Source organism: Panthera uncia (assembly GCF_023721935.1).
Source record: "Panthera uncia isolate 11264 chromosome C1 unlocalized genomic scaffold, Puncia_PCG_1.0 HiC_scaffold_4, whole genome shotgun sequence".
In the NCBI taxonomy this organism is placed as follows: domain Eukaryota; kingdom Metazoa; phylum Chordata; class Mammalia; order Carnivora; family Felidae; genus Panthera; species Panthera uncia.
In genome coordinates this window covers 93,767,024-93,794,937 of record NW_026057585.1, presented here as the reverse complement: position 1 = coordinate 93,794,937, position 27,914 = coordinate 93,767,024, and the positions used below count along the sequence as shown (strand labels likewise).

The following is a 27,914-nucleotide window of genomic DNA, read 5'->3' as shown; positions in this document are numbered from 1 at the left end:
CGGGGTCCAGACGACAGCCTGCCCCGGGGGGCAGGTGGGAAGTTTGGACAGTGGAGTGACATACTCAAGGGCACGTTTGGAAGCTCATTGTGGCTGCCATGGGGGCAAGGGCAGCAGCAGGGGGACCACGCAGGAGGCAGATGTAGATATCCGGGTAATGGATACTTCCAGCGACGGAAGTAGGTGTCGGTGTATGTGGACGTGGGTGCATTCGACGTCTTAGGGCAAAGAGAATTGAGAACACCTGCCAGAGTGTTGAATGGAGATATCCTTAATCATCTTAATAAAACGTACTGCACACGCTGCTTTTAAAAACAAAAATCTTAAACCAATCATAAGAGCAGTGGTTCTTGGCAGGGGCATCTCCCCTCTCCCACCACCGGGGAACACATGGCCAAGTCTGGAGACATTTTTGTTGTCCCGGCTGGGATTGAGGTGCTACTGGTAGCTAGTGGGTGGAGACCAGAGATGCTGTTAAATATCCTGCCATGCGCAGCATGGCCCCCACGACGAAGAATTATCAGCCAGGCGCGTCAGCGGCGCTGAGGTGGAGAAAGCCTGGTGCAGAGGCTGTAGGAGGTCTGAAGGACATCGCCCCCTTTTGTCACCCCACCCACACCCCAAAGATAACCGCTGGGTTTGCTACGTAGCCGTCCAGGCGCTATTCTGTGCACATACGCAGATTCCCGTACATTTGAGGCAAGTGTTCAAAACATGGGGGAGGTTCTGGGGGAGGTTCTAGGGGGGGGGGGGGGGGGGGCATCTGTTTTGCCGAATCTGTTCTGCTCTCACCGTAAGATGAAGGTCACAGCCCAGCCAGAGGGGCCAGGAGATGGGCAAGTAGCCTAAAACCTATTTCCTCTAAAACTTGGGAAATTCTTTTCTCTAAAGAGCTTTCTAAAAACTGCATATAGGGGCTCCTGGGTGGCTCAGTCATTTAAGCGTCCAACTTCGGCTCAGGTCATGATCTCACGGTTCGTGAGTTCAAGCCCCGCGTTGGGCTCTGTGCTGACAACTCAGAGCCTGGAACCTGCTTCGGATTCTGTGTCTCCCTCTCTCTCTGCCCCTCCCCCCCCCAAAAAAAAGTATAATAATAACAAACAAACAAACAAACAAACAAAAACCCTGCATATCGTTATGATACAGGCCTTCTCTTACCAGGGACTAATTTAGGAAATCTGAGCATTTCAGTGCCAGAAGAAATTTGGGGATAATCTATAGTCTCACCCGACCTCCTATTTCCCACATGGGAAAACTGAGGCCTGAGACTTTCTTGTAAGTGGGACAATCCTTTTATAATAAATTGTCTCTTCTTAATTTATTGGGATTTTAATCTCAGATTTTTAATGCGATGCGTGGTAACAGTGTATGTTTCTGATTTTTTTTCCCTTGGTCACATCCATATGAGAGGTTGGTTACAATGGCTGACGAGGGAGACATAATTTAGCCTTGTAGCTTCTAAATGCTGCATGTAGACTCTGGCCTGTGGGTGAGAATCCCTTCATCAATTCACAGCAGAATTAGAAGACGAAGGACAGTGTATTAAATTTTCCCCAAATAAAAATCGATGTCATCTAAGGGCATGCCCTGTGTTCCCAAGATTCTCTCCTACTGTTTTTACTGTCACACGAACCTTTCCGCCATGACTAGACGGCAGTAGGAGAAGAGAAGATACTTTTTGTTTGGGTTTTGTTTTGCTTTGATGCCCTTCTGTGGCAGAAGGGAAAGGCGGTAACCCCATTGCCCGTGGAGCCCCACAGCCGTGCGGAGTCTCAGATTCAGAGTGCTGAGGCTGTGACCACCCGCCTGTCCCCATGCTCCCGTCCTTCAGGAGGCCCCACGGAGCCCCCAAAGTGGAAATAAGTGTTCCCTGCCCCTGGAAAACCCCAGGCAAGGACCCCACAGGCCAGGGAGGTCGGCTCTGGCAGCCACGAGGACCTCAGTGTCTGAAATACAGCTATGGTCTGCGGTAGCCAGCCCCTCCCTGCCCCAGCAGGCCAGCAGGGAGAGGAAGAACCCCTAGCGAGGCCAGGATGCCTCAGGTTGGCTCCTTGGGAAGGCTCCTCACCTGTTTCCCGGACCCCTCGAGCTGGGCAAAAGGGCCTGAACACCAAGCTAAGGACTTCGGTCTTTGATCCTCTGGCAATGGGGAGCCACCGAGGGTTTCTGAGCGAGAGAGTGACAGGATGAAAAAACCCGTTTCTGGAGGATCAAAATGGCAGCAGCATGCTGGATGGGTTGGACAGAAACGAAGGACCGCGCGGGTAGGAAGCCAGGTAGGGACAGTGAGGTGTCAGGCTCTACCCTGGAGTAGAAAAGAAACAGAAAAGAAGGAAGAGATGGACCTGGGGATGACAGGGGCCGATGGGAAGGACGAGAGAGAGCCAGCAGTCACAGCTGAGCTGGCTTTTGAGCCCAGATGAGGACGGTGACTCTGCCAAGGTGGGAAGCTGGGTATCGGGTTACTTACCCTCTCCCACCCTCAGCTGTCTGTGGAATGGGGTGAGACACAGGGGTGTCGGGAGGATGAAATGAGGTTGTGTGTGGAAAGTGCATGGAAATCAGCCCGGGCCTGGGGGGAGCGGCAGGCAGGTGCTAGGGGCCAGGAGGGTGATGGGGAGCCATGGAGGGATCTTGACTGAGGGTGGTATGATCACATTTGCCTTTTGGAAAGACCCACCTAAAAGCAGCATAGAGAGGGCAGGCCAGGAGGCAGGGAGGCCACGGAGGAGGCCTTCATGGTCCACGTCCAGGGGAGGTTGGCCTTGACCTAAGGGAAGGAGGGGGGGGCCATCCTAGGGTGCGGCCTCTCCCCAGGGCCCCACTTGCTTGCTGGGTCCCCTTTGTGCTCAGCAGCCACTGCGGCGAATGTGGGGTGGCAGATGTTTGCCCAGCAGGCGGGGTCTGGAGTCCTCTGTGCCCGCTGGCCTACCTGTGCACACAGAGCATATGCTGGGCCCGCCCCTGTGACAGCTGCCGGAGGACAAAGGCCTGGCTGTTTGACCAGAGAGGCAGGAGCTGCCCAGTGGGTACCCAGCACGGGATTCACCCCGCTTCCAAAAATTCACCCACACCCCGGTGCTGTATCTGCGCCCTACCCCCCCCAGCAGTCTCCCCAACCACCCCCTTGCCTGTCAGGGGCCGGGTCCTCCTTGCCCCTGACTCTAGTGGCCTTTCTTCCTCCTCCTGTGCTTTCACGGGGGTCACTCCGTTTTTGCTCACTTTTCCCTCCTTTGGGTCCTTTGTGCCTCATTGTTCTACCTGCCCACTGCCCCCTGCCCCCCCTTCATATTTCTTCTGTTCCGCCCTCTTGGGCTTGCGGGAGGCTGAGGGCAGAGTGCCGCTGACCGCCCTCTCGGTGCCCGGCACAGTGCCCGGCCCACAGGGTAGAGCGATGGCGTCCCCTTGGATGCGTCTGCCCGTCCCTACAGGCTCGGTCGGTGCCCGCTTCCCTCTTTCTTCCTGTGTGTGTATCCGTTCGCTAGATGTGCATGACAACCTTGGTAAGTTTCCAAGGGCAGGCCTGGTTCTCCTCTCTGCCTTGTAATTCCTGCTAACGGCCTAGAGGCATTCCCGACCTCGTGATTTATGACAGCATCTATCGGGGTGGCATGTTGGAGGGCAGTGTGGCCCAGGGAGAGATTTGCCAGCTTTCAGTCCCGGGATCACATCCTTCTTTAGTCACTGCCAAGGCCAGAGAGCTGTCTTAGTGACCCTGACAGTGACCCTGAGGATGACTCCTCAAAACATCCCCACCAAGGAAGGCGATCCTATCACCTGCAAGCAGACCTTGACTCTTGACCGTGTGTTCCAGAACGCCTACGCCTCCCTCTGCAGGTGCTCGGGGCCTGACTTGGCGATCCGAGAGCACTTGTGAGGGGGGTGGGGCCTCGGGGAGGGCGGTGATCCCTGCTCACTCGCTGGCACCAAACTTGCCTCAGAAAGGGGAAGAATGGGGGCAACTGGCCAGTTTGGTTTTGCTTTGGGGGCTTTTTTTTTTTTTAAGTTATTTATTTTATTGTTTTATTAGGCAAGAGGATTTATCTGGGTTCATCCAACTGAAACATCGGTAAGGTCCCCCTGGATGGATTCTGGCATCGGGCTCACCGTCCACCTCCGCTCACATTTCCTCCACGCTGGCTCCCTCCTGGAGCAGCCTACCCCCCGCCCCCCAAAGGGGAGGACCAGATGGCCACCAGCTACCTCCAGTCCCTCTGGCAAACCCAGCCAGGAAGGGGCCCAGCTGGGGGTTCCCCTCAAGGGCATTTCCTCAACCAGGAAGAATTAAGTCTCATTGGTCCTGGCTGGCCCAGGCCCCGCCCTTTGAGAAATGGGAAGATCTGATTGGCCAGGCTTGGTCGCGCCCAGACTTAGGGCCGGGAGGAGCACCCGCCTGACCACATGGCACCTGCGTCCTGGTCCAGGTGGCCTTGGGCAGCCTGGCTCCCGCGGCCCAGCGTAGCCCGGTCCCCAGACCTCCGGGGACACTCCTTGGGAGTGACTTGTGCGACAGGCTCTGGACAACTTGGCGCTGTGGAGAGCACAGCAGGGCCTCGTTTAAAGGGTCCCTGCAGAGACTTTTGTGATAATCATAGATAACCCTCGATTACCTGTTTGGGAGTTTCCAACCTGATCCTGGATTTTTGTAAAGAGAGGGCCTGTGTGCTCGTCCCCCAGCACCTGGACTTCTGCTCGGCACTTGTGGGCGCCCAGTTAATGTTTGTGGGGAGACTGCCAGGAGCCAGGGGTCCGCAGCCTTGCTCCTGCCCACCCCCCCCCCCAGGCTCCACCCTCCCCGGCGCATCCCCCAGCCTAGCCCAGCTTGTGGGTGGTACTCAGGAGACAGGGGCTACTTTATCTTCAGGGTCATCATCATTATTGTTAGTCATTGTCCTTGTTATTGTTCAGCCTGGACGTTTCTCCTGACTCGGAGAGCAGTCTTGACTTGTGCTGTGCCTCCCCCCTCTGGCTACCTTTGCTTTAGTAATCCTATGCCCAGATGTGTGGTTACAGTCCCTCCACTGATTGGTGAATCGGGGTCATAAAGTCCTGCACTGCCTGGGCCCCCTGCAGGGTAGAGACCATCTGGCATAGCTCCCGGCCTAAGGGGTGGGAACACGACAGGGACACCCGCGGATGCACTGGAGACGGGGGACACCCGCTGTGGGGCTTCCAGGCAGATGATCCGGGTCCGAATGCGCACAGCGCCAGTTTGGAGCAGTGTGCACCTGCTCACCAACCTCAGCCCCCCTTCCTTGCTCTACAGTGGGGAAGAGGGGGCCGCCAGGGAGTGTTTGGATGATTACAAAAATGACGTTCGAGTGTCCAGCTTCGTGCCAGGAAGGAATTGCAACCCCCAACACGGTGCTGTGGCGTCCGAGAAAGGGACACAGTCCTGGGACATGTGACCAGCCGCCTGAAGCCCCGGGTCACAGGGCCGAGCCCGGGTGGCGGAGAGGTGCAAGGTCAGCCCTCAGCCCTGACCCTCGGCTTCCGAGCAGGTTACTGAAGACGCTGGTGTTTGTCTTTGTCACCGAGTGGCGGGGGACGAACCCAAGTCCCCCCCATTTCTCTTCCATCGGCAACCCCAAACCGTGGCTGCGGACAGTGGACAAAGGAGGGCCTTGTCCACACAAGCACTGTATAGACATTTTAAAAACTCATTATTCTTTCAAAGCCTGGCTTGGGAGCAGATGAGAGGCAGGATTTTAGAGGGACTCTGGACTCAGAGCATCTGGTTCACAGCCTCCTTCTGCTACTTATTAACATGAGACTTTGGGCAAGTTATGTAACCTCTCCGGGCCTCAGTGTCCGCATCTGTAACGTGGGGGTGATGGTGGCCGCTTCTTTGTGAAGATTCAGTGAGATAATCCAGGCTCAGAGTAAGCAATGCACGTTAGCAGTTCTTATCGTGATTTAAAGACACATGCTTTTGAAAACAAAAGGCCCTTTTGTAAAATGTATAATCCTGCAGTTTGCGTCTGACGTGCCTTGTCTATAGCCGGGTACCCCTGGGGTTCCAAGAGCCGTGCTGTGAGATACCAGAGCGGGGCTTCTTATCCTGGAGGACAGTCCTGGAAGGCCAGTGAACCCGAGATTGGACAGGATTGTGCCGAGGGCGTTTACGGTAGGCTGGATAACACATTCATTAACGAATAATGTCCCCCCACCCCCGAGATGTCCACCTAATCCCAGAGCCTGTGATAAATGTTACCTTACGTGATCAAAGGCCTTTGCAGATTCACATTATCCCAGGGGGGGGGCATACTGTAGTCGCAAGAGTCCTTGTAAGAGGGGGCAGGGGTGAGGGGTGTCAGAGAGGGAGGTGTGGTGATGGAGACAGATGGCCGGGGAGTGCTGTGAAGACAGGAGGGGGCCAGGAGGTAAGGAGTGTGGACAGCCTCCAGGGGCTGAAGAAGGCAAGGAAAGAGATTCTCTCCTGAATCCACTGGGGGAAGGCAGGTCTGCTGACACCGTCATTTTATTTTTTTATTTTTTTATTTTTTTATTTTTAAAAAAATTTTTTTAACGTTTATTTATTTTTGAGACGGAGAGAGACAGAGCATGAATGGGGGAGGGGCAGAGAGAGAGGGAGACACAGAATCTGAAGCAGGCTCCAGGCTCCGAACTGTCAGCCCAGAGCCCGACTCGGGGCTCAAACTCACGGACCGTGAGATTGTGACCTGAGCTGAAGTCGGACGCCCAACCGACTGAGCCACCCAGGCGCCCCGACACCGTCAATTTAGAACTTCTCGCCTCCACGACTGTAAGGGGGTGAATTGGCGTAGCTTTAAGCCTCTAAGTTTATGGTGATTTGTCACAGCAGCAACAGGAAACGAATACAGCCCTTCTCAGGAGAGGGTCGTTGGTCATTTTTCAGATCTGCCCCTGCATTGGCAGGCCGGTGATGAACAGTCACAGGTCCAGAGTCTCCCACTGGCCCCCAGAGCCCCCCCCTACCCCCAGCCCCCCCGCTAGGTGTTAGTACACCCACGACTCCCTCCTCCTTGTCCCTCTGTGTTCCCGTGTCGCGTGTCTGAAATGCAGGCATATTTTCACTAGCCATTTGTTTTTCCTCTGGAAGAGACCCTGAGAAGCCCCACAGAACAGCGTGTCCCATCTCTCTGGGGGTTTCTCGATCACGGCCCACGCAGACGCCCAAGGTGCGTGCCTCTCCTGACGCCGGCTCTCGGCTTCCCTCTTCAAACCTGCAGGTGCCTGCCTGGATGGGGAAACCCGCTGCGCTCCCAGCCACGGGATCGATAGGGGAGGCACTTCTGTTTGGGGATAAACCTCTTAGCAGCTGCTGGAGGCCACAGCCTGGAGCCTAACTTGGGTTTATCATTCACGCACCGCACACAGCAGTGGCTCTCCGACAGAGCCCTCGGGCCTCCACACCCGCCGACAGCCTCAGCTAACAGTGTGCCAGTCCTGTACCAGAGCTGGCTTAGGTTGTGTCACCAGACTCTTGAAAGCAGCATCTTCCTTTTCTCTTAATTTTTTAAGTTTTTTTAATGTATTCATTTTGAGAGAGAAAGAGAGAGAGAGCTTGAGCAGGGGAGGGGCAGAGAGACAGAGAGAGAGAGAGAGGAAGAGAGAGAATCCCAAGCAGGCTCCACGCTGTCAGTGCGGTGCCCCATGCGAGGCTCGAACCCACAAACCACGAGATCATGACCTGAGCCGACATCAAGAGTCGGATGCTCAACCGACTGAGCCACCCAGACGCCCCCAGCATCTGCCTTTTACAGAGAAAAACAAGGCTCACAGAGGTGAAGGGCATTGCCAGAGGCACACAGAATTAAACAAAGGTTGGACAGACTCTAAAATCCTGTATGTTCCACGATACTACTCTGTCATGCCATTCATTCATTCATTCATTCGTTCGTTCGTTCAGCATTTATGAGGCTCCTCCTGCACGTGCCAGGCCTCTTCTAGGACAGAGGGAAAGCAGTGACCAAAACAGACCAAAGTCTCCGCCCTGGAGAACTCATATTCCAGCACAGCACCATCCCCTAGAGCTAGAATACAAGCCCCAGGTGTCGTTTTCAGTTTCCTGTAACCACATTGTTCTTTAAGTCCAAAGAAACAGGTGAAAATCATCAGTTTTATTTAACTTGATACACCTATCACCTCAACACGAAACTGACTAAAAATATTAACGAGATAATCTCGTTGCCCTCCTCTGTCTCTGAAATCTGGTGTCTGTAGCTTACACTTTGACAGCACATCTCAGTACAGACCGGCCGCGTTTCGAGAGCTCACCGGCCGCGTGTGGCCGTGCCTATTGTATTGGACAGTGCGGCTCTTGGATACGGCAGACGCCCATCCAGACAGCGACCTGGGTGCGGCTGGTGTCATGACCCCCCCGTGGAGCTCAGCAGCCATCGTCCATCCCCGCTAATGTCCAGCTTGGGGTTATACTGGCCGCTCTCGGCTCTGCGGCTCCTTGCGGCTGGGTTGTTGCAGGATTAGGGACCCAGCGTGTCTCTTTGTGGGGTGGCAGGCGGAGGGGGCTGGGCCTCGGCTCAGGAGGTTGGGTCAATCCAGCCCTTCACCTGTGCCACACCGTCTTCAGTGGCCACGTGAGGCCACGCTCCCGTTTTATGATCGTCGCTAGTATTTTAGTCCCCTCTTCTCCCCTCCCCCACTCCACTTTCCTTGTCTCCCAGCAACCGTCCCTGCTGTGGGGAATGCCCTCAGTGGCCAGAGTTAGGGCCAGACACTGGACTGAGAGCGGGGAGGTCCTGGCACAGGAAAATCGGGGTGCTGTTCCACCAGGATAGAGAATGGTCATGGCCCAGGTGAAACAGCAGCATCCTCTGAGCCTCTCCAGGGTACGTGGTGAGGCTTACCACGGCCCCTCCCTCCTTGCACCGCCTCCCGGAACCTCTGGACCCTGTGATCCCCGCTCCCCGCCTCTCTGCCTGAGGAGCCCTTCTCCGCTTCTTCGTCCAGACTGGTTTCTTTCCCCTCTTGAGGTTCGAGCGCCCAGAGAGCCCGCGCTGAGTCTCTCGTGCCCCTCATTCCTGTGAAGGTTGCTTTTAGGCCAGTGCTCCACCGACAAGCACTTTCTCTGTGCGTCATCCCTTTGGAAAGGTATAGTCACAGCCATTTTACAGATGAGAAAACCGAGCCTCTATAGGATATCAGCTAGTTGAGTGGAAGAGCCGGGAGTCATACAGAGTCCTGCCTTGAGCGTCCATCGCCCCCCGCCCCCCTTCCTGATCCGCGCGTGGCTCTGTGGCCCAGGTCTGGTTCTGGAACGTCGTGCCTTTATCTCACAGTCGCATCTGCCCACAGCCAGCCTCCAGGCTTCGCTCCCACTGTTGCCAGCCTCTCGACCTGACTTTCAGACTTCTCCACCCTTTCCGGTCCTCGCCCCTTTCTCCAGGAGATGGGCTCCTTCACTGACCTCCCCTAATCTCGCCAGAGCCCACTGGCAACAAAAGTTCCCCTCTTGGTCTAGTGCTTTATACCGAATTACCACAAACCTAGTGGCGTAAAATAACTCACATTTTGTATTTCACAGTTTCTGTGGGTGCGGAGTCCAGGCACAGGTTAGCTGGGTCCTCTGCCAGGCCACAGTCAAGGTGTGGGCCAGGGATGGGTTCTCATCTGGAGGCTCGAGTGGGGAAGGGCCCGCTTCCAAGCTGTCTTGGTTGGCGGCAGAATTGCTCCCTTCAAGTTGTAGGACCGAGGGCCTCATTTACTGCTGCTGTCATTGGGAGCCTACTTCAAGGCCTTGCCAAATGGACCTCCCTTAAAATGTCTACTCGCTTTATTAAAGTCAATAAGCAAGAGAAGGTCTCCTTGCAAGGTGGGCATTACAGTCCTTCGTGATATAATCTCACATAATAACCGTCATCCCAACATTTGCTGTATTTTACTGGCCTGAAGCAAACCAAGATTCCTCCCACACTCAAGTGGAGGAGTCACGCAAGGGCATAAACACCAGGAGGTATGGATTGTGAGGCCACTTTACGAGTCTGCTGGCCATACTTCCCCTCTGGTTATCTTTGCTTAATGGCAGGATGGGAGAGTGGAGTCAGACCTGCCGTATGGCTTTAGGCAAGACCTCAGTGTCCTCATCTGTAAAATGGGACGATACCCTCTGTCCCTTGGAGTTCGTGTGACGATTAAATAAACTCTATAGGTGGAGTTTTTGGCACTGTCGTTGGCTTAGCTGTTAGGCTTATAAATAAAAACAAATTCACTGTTACTATTCAGCCCGGCCCGGGCTGGTGTAGGTGTAGAAAAGCCCTACATAACAATAGGTTCAATAGAATAAACCATTGTTTTTCTTCCATGTAAACAGAGTCCAGAGTTCAGCAGTCTGGGGCTGGGAGGGTGGCTCAGCAATCACCAGGGACCCAGGCTCCTTCTCTCTCATTGTTCTGCCATCCTCTACTTCATGCTCCAGCATGGCTGCTGAGCTCCGGCCATCACATCTACACCACAGTCAGTAAGAAGGAGGAAGGTGCAAAAAAGAGAGAGAGAGAGGGAGATGTCCCTTCTACTTAAGAACGCTTCCTGAACGTCCCCCTCCCCTGATACACACATCTGCTTATGTCCCATTGGGTGGAACCTAGTCATGTGGCCCGGCGAGCCTCTCAAGAGGCTGGGTAATGGTCTGGATTCTGGGAAGCCCTGGAAAACTGAGCATCAGGAGTTTTCTCACAGCGGAGGAAGGACAGAGTGGATATTCGGAACCCTGAACCGCCCGAACAAAACCACCCTACTGAGGATATCCGGCCAGTGAGTCGGCACTACCCGCCCTCCAGCACAGGTAGAAGAAAAGATCAGGTGAACTGAGCTTGGAGGTGAGCTGTGCCCTCCAGGTGACGTGTGGCTCCAGCCAGCTGGCTCTGGTGCATCCCGAGGAGGTCGTCGCCTTTTCCAGCACGTGAGCGGGGGGCCCGACTGGCGTTTACAGACCAGAACAGCAGGGAGGAAGGGCAGCCAAGGCGTGCCCTCTGGCGCCCCCCAGAAACGGTTTTGCGCCTCGGGAGTTTCATCGGGGCTTATCTGTCCAGGAGGAGGCCGCTTCAACGTCACGTGCTGGCTGCCAAGGAAGCACAGTGAGTCTTTTTCAGTTCCCAGGAGGCCTTACAACCTGGGGGAGCAGGTGGTGGCGAGTGTAGAATCCAAATGTCATCCCTCCCATCATCCCTGTGCCGTGTCTTGGCACTTACTGTATACCTAGCTAGCTCTGTTCACCTAAGGTGGATAAAACACTCACTCCTCAACCTTGTGAGGTCGATTCTCTCTGTTCTGATTGCCGCCAGACAGAGGGGATCGAGCCCCGCCCCGTGCGCGGGCTGTGCCCTGACTTCTCGGCGGAGGGGGATGGTGGGGGTAGCGCTTTCCTCCCGGGTTGCTGGGAGCAACAAGGCAAACGATGTTGGGGAGCACGCCCGCTCGTGGAGGTGGGTGAGCACTCGACCGAGGGTCGTTCTCACTCCCTCTCCCAACGTGAAAGAGGTGCCAAGCCCCACAAAGCGCGCCTCCCCCGTGAGCTGTTATTCTCGTCCCCATCTCCTGCGGGCTGCCCCGTTTTAACCTCAGCCCCAGTTTTATGATTAAACATTCCAGCGTCAATTATTTACAATATGTCCAGATGAGTATCAGGATTGCAGGGGGCCGAGTGACTCACACGGGGAGAAGTTGGTTTTTATGGAGGGGAAATAACACGAAGGGAAACAAGGAATTCTACCACCTGACCACAGAGACTGAGGTCAGCCTAGGAAGGGCTCCAAGCAGCCAGGGTGTGGGGAGGGGGCTCCCGGTGGGGACGTGGGGTGCTGGGAGGCAGCAGGTGGTGGAGTGAGCTAGCTCTCGGCTCAGACGTATCTAGTTCAGATCTTTGCTGTGCCATTCGCTGGACGACTTTGAGCAGGTGTCTCAACTTCTCTGAACGTCAGTTTCTTCCTCTGTGAAATGGGGATCACTCTAGAAACCTTCTCCTCAGGGTTCTTGGACATTTTAAATGTGATAATGAAGGGGCGCCTGGGTGGCTCAGTCGGTTGAAGATCCCACTTCGGCTCAGGTCACAATCTCATGGTTCGTGGGTTCAAGCCCCGCATCGGGCTCTGTGCTGATGGCTTAAAGCCTGGAGCCTGCTTCGGATTCTGTGTCTCCCTCTCTCTGCCCCTCCCCTGCTCACACTCTGTCTCTGTCTCTCAAAAATAAATAAATGTTAAAAAAAATTTTTTAATAAATATAAACATTAAAAAAAATTTTTTAATGTGATCATGAATAATAAGTTTTAAAAATAATTATTTTAAGTAATAAATATGATATATTAAATTGTCTAAATACAATCAATAGCAATAACAATAAATGCACGGAAAGCACCCAGCACCGGGCCTGGCACTTGGTAAATGCTTAGGGGATCGTTCACTGTTGCCGCTATGATCCCAGGAGGTGACAGGTGGAAAAAGAATCTGGTGTGACTAGTGACATCCTGAAAACTGGAAGCAGGAGGAGGCCGGGGCTGGAGAAAGCAGGTCTGGCTGGGGGGCTTTCAGTGGGAATCACAGGTAGCAAGGGAAGAGAGGGCTGGGAGAGGGCTGGACAAGCTTGAGCGAATTCCAGAAAGGCGCTTGGCAGAAGGTTTGGGAACCGCTTCTGTGGAAGAGGCATCACTGTGGCTAAAAAAGAAAATGTCCAGATATGGGCAGGATGACCGCTCTCGGACTGCGTCCTGCCCTCCCCAATCAAGGGCCGCCCTGATAAAGGCCTGGGAACAGGGAGGGCTTTGCTTCTGCAGCATCCATCGGCCTGCAACGGTCTGCCTGTCCTCTCTACACACCTCCAGTCTGGGTTAGAAACCCCCACGTAAGGACCACATAAAATAAACGCCTGGCTAGCTTTGTCCTGAGGGCTTAGGAACTGGGCCACCAGGAGAGCGGGTGCCTGCTGATACAGCGTGAGGACGCATGCCTTTGCCGCAGTTTTTACCCCGGCCAAGTCAGAACGAGTGCAGGCTTGCCTCCGGAGAAATCTCTGGTTAAAATGTAAATGCGGTGCAGGAGGGCCGGGTTGCCCAGCCCTCCTCCGTCCAGCCTGGCCACGCGAGGAAGAGGTGCAAAATCCACCAAGGGGTCCATTTTATCAGGATCAAGGAACTGTGTCCGATTAAATGAGCCGCTGGACGAGAGAAGGTCTGAGAATTAGCAGGTGCCGGGGGAAGGTGTGCCCTGCGTGCATTGCCCGTGGCTGCTGTAACAAATGACCCCAAACTTGGTGGCTAAAAACAACATAGATTCACTCTCTTGCTAAGGCCAGAAGCCTGCGGTCAGTTTCACAGGCTAAAGTCAGCAGGTCTGCTGGGCTGGTTCCTTCTGGAGGCTAGAGGGGAGAAAGTGATACCCTCATCACCGCAGCCCCCTGCTTCGACCTTACATCTCTCACTTCCTCCTCTGACCTTTTTGCCTCCCTCTTGTAAGGACACTTGTAATTAAATTGGACCCACCCGGATGATCCCGGCTAATCTCCCCATCTCAGGCCCCTTAACTTAATCACATCTGAAAAGTCCTTTTTGCCACCTAAAGTTAACAGTCACAAATTCCAGGGATTAGGACTGGGATATTTGGGGGGGAGGTCATCATTCAGCCTCCTACATGCCTTCTCCCAAATTCTGAGAGACACAGAGGGGTGAGTGGCAAATAGGCCCGAGCTGAACCCCAGATTCTTCTCTGCCCCCAACTCCAATGGCCTTGAATTAGCCTCTCACCCCCTCCGGGCCTCTGTAAAAATGACGGATGCTCACTTCCTCTATAGGCTGGAAATGACCGCTAACACACCCGGAGCAGTTCCTCTCTGCCCGTCACCAGGTGCAGGAAAACCCTTAATGCAGTCACTCATTGATTATCTAGCTTTACTGTCCCTGGAAACAGCCAGACAGTCTCCTGCCTCGGGGCCTCTTTACTTTGGTTCCCTCTGCCTGGAATGTCCTTCACCCAAATAGCCACATGGTTCCCTCCCTGGCCTCCTTCAAAGCCCTGTTCAAATAACACTCTCTCAGTCACTGTGCTCCCTGACCACCACATTTAAAGTCCCCCCGCCCCCCGCCCAGCACCCCTTACCACCGGCCTCCGTGTCAGGTGCGGGTGTCGTTGTTCTCAGCTTGTCTTCCCATCTAGCACGGGATGGGGTTTTCCCAGACAGGTGGTTGTCCGTGAGCTCTCCGGGGACAGGGCCTTCCGTCTGTTTTGGCCATTCCTCTATCCCCAGCACTTACAGCAAGCCCTGGAACGTGGTAGATGCCCAGTTAATGTTTTGTTGAGCGAATGAATAAATACCTATACCCCCAAACTTTGAGCCCGTAACGCGTAACAACCCATGAGTTCCATCCCCATCCGGCTCCCTGACCAGTGAGACAGCTAAAGCGGACGGTGATGAGAGGAGGCCTCTCGGTGACTGAAGCCGCCGGGCCGAGATGGGAACACGGCCTGGGGCCCAGAGTCCACCCTGGGAAGCCCAGTGCGTGCTGGGAGCGCTCGATACTCGGAAACAGTCTCTGCAGTCCCTGATTTAAGCTCTCCCCTCTGCCTACTTTTTGCTGCAAAATGCCTCTTGGGGAGGAGAAACGAATGAAGCAGGTCAGCGTCCAAAATGACCCGCACAAGGACATAGGCTATGTCCACGTGGTGCCCGGGTTGGCCAGCACACTAAGCGAGCAGCGGAGTCGCAGGGGCTCCCTGTCTCTGGGGAATGACCTGTTGCTGGCCTCACTGGTGGGATGATAACAGGTCCTGTCTTGGTGACTTGGCAGAAAGGCTGGTGTCCTATTGCCTCGAGGATGAGGAGGGGCTGCGCACAGGACCCCCACTTACATGCTGTGAGACCCGGGGCAGGTTTCTCAACCTCTCTGTGCCTCAGTGCATTCAGCGATGACACGGACCAAGGTGGGGATAAGAGCGCCTCTCTCATACGATGCTTGGGCGGAATGAATGAGTTCAACCCACGCAGAGCGCTTCGCGTGAGCCCGAAGGAGCCCAGGAAATAGTAACAGGTGGCTGCAGCTGGCTGCATGCTGGGCCCGGGCGGGGTGGTCAGTGCCCGTGCTCGGCCTTGCTCTCCAGAGAGGGAGGCCACTGGCGGCCCAGCCCCAGAGCCTGGAGGAGGATCAAGGTGTCAGACTCACTGAGTTGAGGATGATGGGAGCCTTGCTTCCTGCCCTGCGTCTCATGGGCACCAGACTCTGTCCTGGCAGGGAAACACACAGCGAGGTCACATTTCCCAAGAAATATCGAATGTGGCCGGAGCCCTCGGGACTGGCTCCCTGGTGCCAGCCAGCCTTGTAAATAGGGTCACACGCCAGCCACTTGCTTAGAGAGAGACACCTTGTCAAGCTCCCAAAGACTAGATACCTGGTTTAACTCACTGCTTCTGTTTATGGCTCCTGGAGTCTTCAGAATGAATTTATCTTCCGATTAAGGATCAGGCGCCGATATTTAAATGGATTAGCGGGGAGACTGGAGATGTCAGGTCTTATAAAATTCACCAAGATCTGGGGCGCCTGGGGGGCTCAGTCGGTGAAGCGACCGACTTCGGCTCAGGTCATGATCTCACTGTTGGTGAGTTTGAGCCCCGCGTCGGGCTCAGAGCCTGAAGCCTGTTTCAGATTCTCTCTCTCCCTCTCTCTCTCTCAAAAATAAATAAACATTTTTTTAAAAAAATTCCCCAAGATCTTCCACTGGGGAGGGGAAAACTGCCTCTTTTCAGTGCAGCAAGTGTTAGGTTCTGGGAACCGTCCCCTCTCCCATCTCTGTGCAGTTTCTCAGACTGAACCCTCCCCACAGATCGCCCTTAATCCCCTCCTACCCCCAAACTCCACCCAAGGTAAATTTACATACACCTCAAGGCCTTGCAAAGCTTCTGGATCTTCCTTCCCCCACCTCCCTCAAAGGTAATTTCTTGCCCCTTCTGTAGGCTCGTTCCCTGTGCCCCATGTTATCAGTACTGCCTTGTGATTTATGGGTTTTAGAATCAGACGTGCCTTATACCTGCCTTGTATACTAGCTGTGTAACTTTGGACAGGTCACTATACCTCTCTGAGCCTCTGTGTCCTTATCTGTAAAATAGAAATAGTAACGATCAGGTGATCGTACGCGGAAGGAGCTGGACAGAGGACCTGGCACAGAGTCGGCACCCGACCCACGTTCACTCTTACCTGATGCTGACTTCCCTCCTATAAGAAAGCATCACTTGTCTTCCTGCTGGACTGTAAAAGTATCTCACACATCCGTGTGTCCCCCAGAGCCCCTGGCACACAATAGGGACCCAGCAATTGTCAGATGCAAATTCCTTAGAAAGCCATTTTAAAAGAAAGGGACACCTGTTACCCCTCGTGCTTCTGTGATGAAATATCTCCCAGAATAAACTGCCGTGCTCGTTTCTGGCCCGCCTGCCCTGCCCAGGGAGCGGCGTCGTGCAAGGGAAGGAGGAACATGGGCAAAGTCAGCAGGATTTGATTGTGAATCTCGCCTGCTGCTTAGCACTGTGTGCCCTAAGACGAATTATGTAACCTCTCTGAGATTCTGAGAGTGGGCTCCTCGCTCCTTGAAGGATGGCTGCTGCTGGGACTTACACTACTCTTCCTACAGTTGTGGCTCTGCCTTGCAGATTGCTTAGCACCTTTTCCTTTAGTCAGCTCTCTCGGGGCCCAGGCAACCCTCTTCCCTCCCCTCTACCTTTATGACTCTTTTGGCCACATGACTTTCATTCTTCCTGAGTGCTCAGTCTACAAGAACATGCTCTGAACGAATGGGAACCTGATGCCTTTGACCTTGGTTGGTAGGAAGGTGGCCTGACACTCCCAGGCTGGAGGGGAGCTGAGGCAGTGGTGGCTCAGAGCCCTTCTCCTCCCGGTCCCCCCAACCTTCCCCCCTGCATGGGACCGGAACTTGGTGACAAAAGGGACTAGGGGCTGAAACTTGGCCCAGAGGGCCCCCACTGAGTTCTTCCTTTGTGATGGGAATGTGGCCTGGTTCCCTGAATGCAGCTGGGGATCCCTTTCCCAATTATGCAGCTTGGCAGGAAGAGCTCAGGGCACAGGGAGATTGGTCAAGGAGGCTCTTTGTCCTGGGAACTGGTCACTCTGCCAGGACTGAGATCCCCTCCCATGGAAGATTGGATGGGCTGGAGCTGTGCCTTCCTTCTGGGGCCAGGGGGCAAGCTTTGTGGCCACTCAAGGGTCTAGATCAGATCCTTGGTTTCTGAACTGCGTTCCAGAGAATTTCTGGGGTTCAGCGGGAACTGGGCCAGGGAACACTCTACCATCGTTTGGGGCCCTTCGCTCCATTTCAGCCAGAGCAGAGCCTTTATTCCCTTTCTTTCGTTCAATTTTATTCCAAGTGTTGTCTTCATATCAGACTCATAGCAAGTCCCTCTAGGTGTGGGGTGGCTACACTCGGGTGTCAGCCAAGTGGGGCGTCCAGTGTCCAGAGCTGTGACTATCCGCCCCCACCCCGGAAATCCATGCTGGCTCTGGTTGGGCCAAGGGTGCTCGTGGGAGGGAAGACAGCGGCTGCCCAAAAGGAAGGAGGCTCAGGGCTCTCACCCCTGCCCACTCCTGCCTAGGAACACCAGGGGACATTGGTAGAGTCACCACTTTGGGTCAGAATGGAAATCACAATTAACTGGGCACCTCTCCCATGTTGCTGGCAAGCCGTCTGTGCACGGGATACTCCTGAAAGTTGCTCTGACGAATCCTCTCCCCCTCGGTGCCAACTGTGGACTAGGAATTTCCCCAAATTGATATGGGACATTGGTTAAACTTTTTAACTTGCGAGATATTCATTCAATGAAGAGTTAGTTATTAAGCACCTGCAGGGTTCCCTAACAAGAGCTTTATTTCAGGGGGTTTATACTCCAGTGGGAGAGACAGGGAGCCTACAAGAAAACAAAACAATACTATTAAATGGTGAGGTAATGTCATCCGTCCATGGGAAGGAATGTCATCAGGGAACCAACAAGCATGGGGCTTAAGAGTAGCTGGGTGAAGGAGGGGCATTTTATACAGAGTGGTTAGGGATATCCTTTTAGAGGAGGTGGAGTTTGAGGTGAGAGACAGAAGTAGTAAAAAGTAGCCAGACCAGGGGCACCTGGGTGGCTCAGTCGGTTAAGTGCCAACTTTGGCTCAGGTCATGATCTCACGATACGTGGGTTCGAGCCCTGGTCGGGCTCTGCGCTGACAGCTCGGAGCCTGGAACCTGCTTCGGATTCTGCGTCTCCTTCTCTCTCTGCCCCTCCCCCACTTGCGCTCCATATGTCTCTCTCTCGAAACTAAACATTAAAAAAAATTGTTTTTAGGTAGCCAGACCAAGCGCAAAGGCCTTGTGGCAGGATGTGCTTGGTGTGAGTGAAAAACAGAACAGAAGCCACGGAGGGTTGATGAGCCAAGAGAGAAGAAATGAGAGAGGCAGGAGCCAATCCAATCTGGTGGGACGAGGGAGTTTGGATTTTATGCTACGAGTGTGGGAGAAATGTTGATGGTTTTGGAAATTCCTACCGCAAAATAATTCAACCAATCGAAAAGGCCCCTATAAGATATCTATGAAGTTTAAGGAATGACGTCATAAGTAAACACCCACGTACCCTTCTCTCTCACCCTCCCCAGGCACTGTGTCTCACTCCTCCAGGGAGGTCGCTCTGATCCTGAATTTTAGTTTTGGCAACCTTTGCATTTCTTCCTCTTATTACAAAAATAGACGCGTGTTGTTTGGTTTTGCCTCGCTCGGAACTTCACATAAATGGAAACATGCCGGGTTTGCTTTCCCGTTCAACCTCGCGCTTGCCAGAATGGGCCACATCGGTGCATGTAGCTGCGGGTTGTGTTCATGGCCATGTAATACTCCACTGGATAATGCTGTCGTGGCTCACGCTTTTTCCGGGTGCCTGGCATCACTCGGTTTTCTCGTGTTGAACCAACCCTACATTCTGGGGATAAACCCAACTTGATGGTGATGTATTATGTAATTGTCTGCTTTTAAAAAGACATCGTGGGATTCCATTTGCTGATATTTTGTTTAGGATTTTTGTTTGTGTGCTTGTGGATCAGATGGGCCTGTCATTTTCCTCTCTTGCCTTGTCCTTAGTTACTTTAGGGATCAAGGTTATACACTCCTCATAAAATGACTTGGGGGAGTGTTTCCTCTTCTTGGAGTCTCCAGAGCACTTGTGTAAGACACATAAAACCACATAAGGGTCTGGTAAATGCAGCTACTGAACTGTCATCCTTCCGCGGCCCCACTTTTTTGGTCCAGAGTCTTGGTTTCTTTGGGGACAATCTTTCTTGCAGGTACCCCAACCGATGCCCTCCCTTCCCCAAGAAAAAACAAAGAAAACGCATACCCATCCACCCAGAAAGCATCTCAAATTGAAATGCTCACCGCTGGGGTGCCTGGGGGGCTCAGTCAGTTAAGCGTTAGACTTCGGCTCAGGTCATGATCTCACGGTTCGTGGGTTCGAGCCCCGCGTCGGGCTCTGGGCTGACAGCTCGGAGCCTGGAGCCTACTTCGGATTCTGTGTCTCCCTCTCTCTCTGCCCCACCCCTGCTCATGCTCTGTCTCTGTCTCCCAAAACTGAATAAACGTTTTTTTAAAAAATTAAAAAAAAAAAAAAAAAAGGAGAAGAAATTCTCACCACTTACTTAGAAAGCTGTGTTTCTGGTTTTTTTACAGGTGGGTCCTTAATTCAAGATTTTAGTATGAAGAATTGTTTCCCAGCCTGCCCTGAGCACCCCAGGTAACAACAGGTAGATGCTTCTCTTAAGTAGTTAACAACTTTTCTTGAACACCCGGGTGTAGAATCACTCACTTATCCTTGAGGGCAGCCTTGACCATGAGCCACGATGGGTCCATGAGTCTGGCTGAGCTGGGACCCTAGTCTGCGTGCCAAGGCTGCCCTGTTTTAAGGACGTGTTGGAAACTATGTGGTCCAAATCCTCCGAGCACAAAATTAGCTTCTTTCCATATTTTTGAAAGGGAAAGAACATCATGCTAAATATAACGTGGGTCAGCAAGCCAGAAACAACATAAATAGCCATCAGCTGTAGCTCGGGAGCTGGGTTTCCACATCCCTGGTGAACCCAACAGGATCCTGGGCTCCAGAGGGAGCGTGCAATCGACGAGCGATGTTGAGCGACCGTTGGAAGCGTAACCCTGCCACGAACCCAAAACCCAGAAACCTTTATTTCATTTGTTCATTCTAAAGGCACCACAGGCCCATTTCTGTTTCCAGTCCTTAGTCTCCCAGTAAGAAAAAGACAACAAAAATCATTCTAATCCCACAACACACACACACACACAACTAAACCACCGTGGTATGCATCATTTGAGTGTTTTGAAATTTAATATAATACATCAAATAGTGTTTGTGTATCTGTTTATGTATTATGGAGGGCCCCAAGCCATCATAATATCCAACACCATGTAATCTTTGCCCCCCTCGTGGGTGGTCTCACCCCATTGACAATGCAAGCTTTAAATAATATTAAATAACAAACCTTTCTCTAAGGACTGACTCTTGTGCTGGTCACATACAGTTCTCGGTGCTTTATGTATCTTTCCTTGTTCACTTGTCAAAACTCTCCTATGAGGTGAATACTAGAAGGCTTTTATTTCCGCTTTACAGTGGCGGATACTGAGGCACAGGGAGGTTAAGTAATTTGCCCAAAGTCACACAGCTAGGAAAGTAGAGTGAGGATCTGAGCTCAGGCAGCCGGTTTCCAAACTGGTTCCAAAGTTCATGTTTAACCACCAACCTATGTTGCCTTGCAACAATACGTTGTTCTGGTTGTAACACCTTCAAGCTACAGAAATTGAGTGAAAGGTATACGCTCCACGCCCTCTCCGTTCTCGGAAGCAATCATTGCTAAATTTGCAATGTGCCCCTCCTCTGAGATTTTTACAAACATGTTTGCATGTGTGAAAATATTTTGTCTCTTTGTTTGAACGTAGGAAGGATCCAGTCTTCCTTCCCATGTATTCATATATACATGTCTGTGTATAGAATTTTTAAAATTATAATCACACTGCACGTGCCGTTTTTTTTGTTTTTTTTTTTTTTAACCTTGTTTGACTTTAAAACGTGTCATTAGCCGGCTTGAAACTGTAATGTAATAAGCACACGTACCATATTTTATTTAACCAGATGCAGATTATTGGCTCTTTCACTAGCTTCCAGTTTCCCACTGCTACGAAGCTATGATGAACATCCTTGCCCTGTACATAATTCTTAACAAGTTGGAATTCCAGAGCCGCACGGTATAAGCATTTTGAGACTTTTGATCCATAAATGCCAAAATCTGCCACTTAGAAAAATTGTATGAAATGACTTATCCCAATACCATTACCCACACTGGGTGTTGGTGCCTGTTTTCCATCACTGACAATTGAACAGGCCCAAATGTGTGAATCCTGACATTTGCATCTCTGTCGGTGACTCTTATCTGAGGCTTGTTTTACTCATGTGACAGGATAAGGCGAAGCTGGAGTTGAGAGAGCAGGGAAGGTGGGATGTTAAAGTGGCCCCGATCACTGGTTGAGAAAACACACTGTCAGCCTCCCACGTTCAAGGCCTACCTGTAGGGCCCCCTAGCAGGTGCTCAGTAATGGGCTTTTTAATCTGCTTCCCACACCAGCCTCAGGCTGAACCGTTACCCCCGGAGCCCCCGCCCCGCCCCTCCCCTGCCGGTCTCATCTCAGGTCCATGTGGCAGAACCGCCGATCCCCTCATCCTTTCCTTTGCGGGCTGTGAGTGATATTGTAAGAAACAAATACCCTTGTGTATACGGTAGACTTTTCAGCTGGTCCCACCGCCACTGGCTGCAGCGGAATGGATCCTTGTTCAGTGCCCTGCACGCACACACATACATGTTCACACACCAGGATGCGTGCATATATGCATACATACAAATACATATAGGACAGCACGAACAGGGTGCAGACCCTATTATGTGAAGTGGGACTTCTCTCTCACGGAGACTTTCCGTAGGACACACACCTACCAAATTCCAGCTTCTATACTTTCTTCCCATTTTGTTGTTATTCCTTGTGGACTTTTTCCTGCTGTCCCGGAAGCCCCACCAGCCCTTAACTTGCTCACCCAGTATTTCTCCAGTGCCTAACACTGCTTAGCAGATGCGCAAGAAATATTTGTCGAGTGCAAAAAAGAAGGAACAGACTTCAAGCCGATAAAGGATATTATCCCAAATATTTTTAGAGTATTTTTTAACAAAGTGGCCAGTTTCAGATGGAGCCCATTGTTTGATGAGAAAATATCTCTGCGGCGTTGGATTTCAAGTGGCCTGGTTAGCCGTCCTTCTGGAAAGATTGGAAAGAATGCACAATTGAAAACAGGACCTTGCCCAGCCAAACATCTGTCAAGTTTTACTATTCTACAAAGGTTGCTGTCCCGGGAATAACGTTCTGAGGAGCAGTTAGCCAGGAAGGGTGCTGCTCGCTGGTCCTCCTGGCCCCTGAGAGTGTTCTCAGCTAAACCTTAAGGGGACTTGCTTGTCTTGCTCACTCTTCCCGACAACAAATGGTTGTGGAATCCCGGGACGAGGGGCTGCTCCCTTTAGCACAGAGTCTCCGAGCCACTTCGGGGGAAGAAGGTGTCTCATCTAGCCGGGCACAGCAGCTATGATGAGGAATGGGCAGGCTTCTGCTCCTTTAAGAAAAGCAAAACGCCGGGGCACCTGGGTGGTCCAGTTGGGTGGCAGTCTGACTCCAGCTCAGGTCATGATCGCACGGTTTGTGCGTTCGAGCCCCCTGTCAGGCTCAGTGCTAACAGCACAGAGCCCGCTTCAGATCCTCTGCCCACCCCCCGCCCCCAATCTCTCTGCCCCCCTGTGCACATGCTCGCTCTCTCTCTCTCTCTCTCTCTCACACACAAAAATAAACATTTAAAAAAAGGAAAACAAAACTCCATATGGCCGAAGGGAAGCTAGTCTCACAGGACGGCTTCAGATGGCCTCTGTTCATTTCATTCAATGAATCAGCAGACGTGTTTGGAGTCCCTCTATGTCCCAGGTGCAGAGATAAAGACGATGTGTCACAGGAAGAGAGAGACTGGCCACAGCCGCTGCCGGGGGCTTGTGGGAGCCCACGGAAAGGGGCAGCTGAGCAGGGGTGACCAGAGAACAGCAGAGATGCTGGGGGGGGGGGGGTGCGGAGAAGGGCGAGGTGAGAGATGGTGGGGGGAGGCAGTCACGGGCGTGATCCTAGGAGCCTGGATTTTCTGCTGCAGGAAATGGGGAGCCATCGAAGGTGGTGGCCGGACCGCAGGCTGTGCGGACTGGGACGTTTCACTGATGGATGCCCGTCACCCAGGCGATTGGGGTACCGCTACTGACCACGGCTCAGGCTCCCCCTCGTTCTCGCTCCTCGCCGGACCCAGTGAGAGCTCAGACTCTACCGCACTTTGTTGAATTCCACAAACTGTTTTAAGGACCCGGAGCTCTGACCTTTCTGGTCTCCTGCATGGAAAGGTCCGGCTTTTCCTTTTCGGGCGGGGTAGGCGGGTCAGCCCTCCTTCCGCAGCCTCACAGAAGGAGCCGAGCGCAGCACGTAAGACATCTGGAATGCATCAAAGGCGAGGCCCCGCCAGAGCCCGTGGCTCCGTCCTGCTTCGTGGCCGCTTCAACAGTACGGCCGCTGTGCTCACAAGAGCGTCTCAGATCCGAACTGATCTTCCCCTCTCCTCTTTCTGCTTTCTCCTTCCAGACCTCTCGGCCGCAGCCGTCCACACAGGATGCCTCGAACTTGCCCGAAGCCATCCCTCGAGAGCTCAGCCGCTGTTTCTTTGGGGTGGCCCTAGGGATTTTGTGCAGGACGTTGAGCGGGTTTTGGGTTGCTTTGGCTGCTGCTGCCGCCCTTATCTATTGATTTTCTTCCTTGGAGCCGGGCCTTGCCCTGCGCAACACCCCCCCCCCACCCTGGCATGATGGCCCAGTCGAAGGCCAACGGCTCCCACTATGCGCTGACCGCCATCGGCCTGGGGATGCTGGTTCTCGGGGTCATCATGGCCATGTGGAACCTGGTGCCCGGGTTCAGCGCCGCCGAAAAGCCGACCGCCCAGGGGAACAACAAGACAGAGATCGGCAGCGGGATTCTCAAGAGTAAGACCTTCTCCGTGGCCTACGTGCTGGTCGGGGCTGGGGTGATGCTCCTGCTGCTCTCCATCTGCCTGAGCATCCGGGACAAGAGGAAGCAACGACAAGGCGAGGAGATGGCCCACATCCAGCACCAGGCGGGGGCCGAGCCACATGCCCCAGAGGAAGACAGGTGAGGACTGGCCACCCCCCAGACCGTGGGGGGGGGGCGGGGTAGGGGGACACACGCGTGTGCATACTCTCAGGGCTCCCCGAAGACACCATTTGCGTCTGGGAGACTCTAGGAGACTGCCCCTTTAGTCTAGGGGTAGAGTCTCCCCACCACCCCCACTAAGGCTCTGTACAGCCATTTCTAATTGCCCAAATAACTGTATTCTTCTATCCCGGAGAGTCCCAAATAATGTGGTATGAATGGATTACAGAGGTACCAAGACTCTGACACCCGCAGGGAAGATGCATGGGGCCTGGGGTGGCCAGAGCCACATCAGGCAGACGGCTTGTCCATTCACCCCAGCATGCTGTGGGCACACGCCCTGCATTGTAAAGGTTGGGGGGCGGGGGCACCTGGGTGGCTCAATCGGTTAAGCGTCCGACTTCGGTTCAGGTCATGATCCCATGGTTCATGAGTTCGGGCCCCGCATCAGGCTCTCTGCTGTCAGCACAGAGCCTGCTTTGGATCCTCTGTCCCCCTTGCCCTCTGCCTCTCCCCCCCCTACTCTCTCTCAGAAATAAACATTAAAAAAGAAAATCAAAAAGAAAAAGAAAAGAAAAGGTTGGGAAGCAGCATCCTGTTGGACCAAAAAACGCCACAAACACGTTCAAGGGATAAGCGATAAATTGGGGAACAGATGATAAAGGTTGACATCCCTACTATAGAAAGAGCCCTTCCAAACAAATGAGAAAGACGAACACACCAATGGGGAAACGGACAAAAGATACAAGCAAGCTTTTCATACATGTTCAGACGATAGATGTTCAACCTCATTAGTCACGAGATACAAACAAATAGGTATCATTATTCTTTGCCTATCTTAATGGCCGAGGCAGACAGCCCCCGGTGTTGGAGAGCTGTAGGGAAATGGGGGTGTTGATTGACACAACCCTTCCGAAGGGGAGTTTCAAAGTAAGAGGAGGTATGGAGGATGCGTGGACCTATCCATTCTGTTCCCGAGGGCCGATGCTTGGAAGGTCATCACACAAGTGCAAAGGAATTTGTACCCATCTCTTCACCAGAGCATTGCTTAGAATAGCAAAACCTGAGAAACAACCTAACTCTCCACCATTCAGGCTAAATCATGGCACACCCATTCAGTGGCATTCTACACAGCCACAGTCGATCTACAGTTGCTAACGTGGGACCATAGGCACCACATTGAGAAAAGGAGGTGTTAACAGCATCTTTGGTAAGGTCCTAATCTCATCAAATGTGGTGGCTGTGGGATTACAGACGAGTCCGGAAAAGTGCACAGCAGAGTGTTAGTGGTTGTGTCCAGGTGGAAGGACTTGGGATGGTTTTATTTTGTGCGTTAGGTTTCCCCGTGTTGTCTGGATTTTCTGCAAGTTTGTTATCTCTCTAGCGGGAAGGGAGTTGTTTTCAGTTTGGAAAAATTCAGTCCATTTTCTGATAAAAGATCGTGCAGGCGTATTCTAGAAAACTTAGGAAATATAGAAAAGAACAAAGAAGGGAAATCAGTCCCCTGTAATTACTACCCTCGCCATGTGAGTGCTCATGGCCATGAGCACACGCATGGCTAAGGGACACGAGAGGGAGGCCTGGACAAACAGTGAGGGTCAGATGTCGGCCATTATCACCCAAAGGTTCAAGTGTATAAAAAACACCACCAACAACAACCAGCACCCTGACTCTCTGGTTTTCTCTTTCAACAGTCAAATGAGAGTAAGCCTGAGGACCTGACCTGTCTTTTAAGTCTTGTAGTGAACTTGGAAGACAAAAATCACAGAATAACTTGAAATACATATAAATTTTATGTCAGATACTCATTCTCTACCTCGGGAAAACCATTTTGCTTCAAATTGGCAGCGATTTCATGCACGTTCGTGTTGCCTCTGGCCAAAGGACCCAGCAGGGCACCAGAATAGCCCATCCCGCAGGTGGTTAAGTGGGAGGCTTAAAAGCAAAGGGGGCTCAATACGTCCTTGTGTTAACGCTTCCAGATAATACAGTGTAGTCATTGAGAGTGTGGTGTTCAGTGCCTGCTCTCCCGCTTCCTCGATATACGACCAAATCACATGACCTCGATGTGTCTGCTTCCCCATCCACAGAATGGGTACAGTGATAGTACCTAGCTCACAGTGTTGTTAGGAAGATGAGAGTGGCTGGTATGTGTTAAGGTACCTAGAACAGCACCCGACTCCTGTAGGAGGACCCAGTGCTGACACAGGATGTGGAGCTCATCTACCTGTGATTTTCAGGGGCATGAGTCTGTGCTAACCCTCTCCTTGTCGCTGTGTGTTATCTCGCAGCCAGGAGGAGGAGGAGGAGGCCTCCTCAAGGTACTACGTCCCCAGCTACGAGGAGGTGATGAACACAGACTACTCAGAGGCGAGGGAAGCGGACCAGAACCCGAGGATGAGCATCTCTCTCCCCTCCTACGAGTCCTTGACGGGGCTTGACGAGCCGAGCCCCACGGCAGCCAGGGCCAACGCGGAGACCGGCGCAGGGAATCCCCCCGACAGGCAGAACTCCAAGCTGGCCAAGCGCCTGAAGCCGCTGAAAGTGCGAAGGATTAAATCCGAAAAGCTCCACCTCAAGGACTTCAGGATCAGCCTCCCGGACAAAAACGCCCCTGCCCCCTCCATTGAGCCGTTGACTCCCCCGCCACAGTACGACGAAGTCCACGAGAAGCCTTCGGACGCCCGGCCACCTGACTGACGACCTCGCTCCGTGTGTCCCTCCGGTCACTCACCCTCCGCACCACGGGCCCCCAGTGAAGCCACTTCAGCTGCAGTCGAGAAGCAGAGGGGCCGGATGCACCCAGAGCGATGTGGCTGGGGGTGGGGGGTGGGGGGTGGGGGGGTCCCGGGACTAGGGGGTGCCTGACGTCCCCAGAACCTCACCTAGCAGGTGCGTCCGAAAGAGCCGCCGCCTCGGGCCTCGGGACGTGCACCCCGCCGGGGCCGCCGCGTAGGCACCTTCCCTGTTGTTCCTTCCCCGACTCGGAGTTGTTGGCGACAACGCCCCTCTTTCCGATCAGGAGAGGACCCCGCGCGGCCGGTTGAGGTTGTGATCTTTGTTTTGCTTCCACTAGGACTGTTTTGTGTCAAAGAGAAAACAAGTTATCGTGCCTTTGCTTTCCTCACTGGAGTCCTGAGCGGTGGGCAGGAGATGTGACTCAGCCTTATAGAAAGGACACGGGTCGGTTCGTGAATGAAGACAAACCAGGGGCTGAATGATTGGGGGCGGGGTGGGGGGGGGGGGGCGAGGCCCGGGGGGGGGGGGGGGGGGGCTCTCTCAGAGTCCCTGAAGCCACCCACTCTCTGAGGGTCCAAGGCCCGGTGATGCATTCCGTCAGAGTCTTTCCTGGCTCCCTCTCCTAGTCTCTCCTGTGTAAGGGCAAAAAAGGAAACATACTATGAGATGCTCTGTTCCTTCGAAAATGCCATGCAACTGAGCTTTTTATAATAAAATATTTTATATGGACCACACTCGGATGCTGAATTCCTGCAGCGGCTCTTCCAAAACACTGGCTTGCTTCGAGAGAAACACCGCTGATCGTAAGAATTGCTAACATGCAAGGGCGCCGGGGGGGGGGGGGGGGGGGGGGGGGGG

General features: G+C 53.2%; 1 protein-coding gene across 2 annotated transcripts in view; it reads left to right on the top strand.

Annotated features, from left to right (window-relative positions):
• TMEM51 (transmembrane protein 51) overlaps positions 1 to 27,538 on the top strand; it is a 54,478-nt gene extending 26,940 nt beyond the window's left edge. Inside the window, exons 2-4 of one of the 2 annotated variants that reach the window (XM_049618038.1) lie at positions 19,689 to 19,752; positions 23,736 to 24,296; positions 26,609 to 27,538. In XM_049618038.1, coding sequence (XP_049473995.1) covers positions 23,953 to 24,296; positions 26,609 to 27,017 — 753 coding nt within the window. In that variant the 5' untranslated portion in view covers positions 19,689 to 19,752; positions 23,736 to 23,952 and the 3' untranslated portion in view covers positions 27,018 to 27,538. The remainder of the gene's footprint in view (positions 1 to 19,688; positions 19,753 to 23,735; positions 24,297 to 26,608) is intronic. The other variant, XM_049618040.1, reaches the window with a different exon arrangement.
• Positions 27,539 to 27,914: the final 376 nt, after the last annotated feature.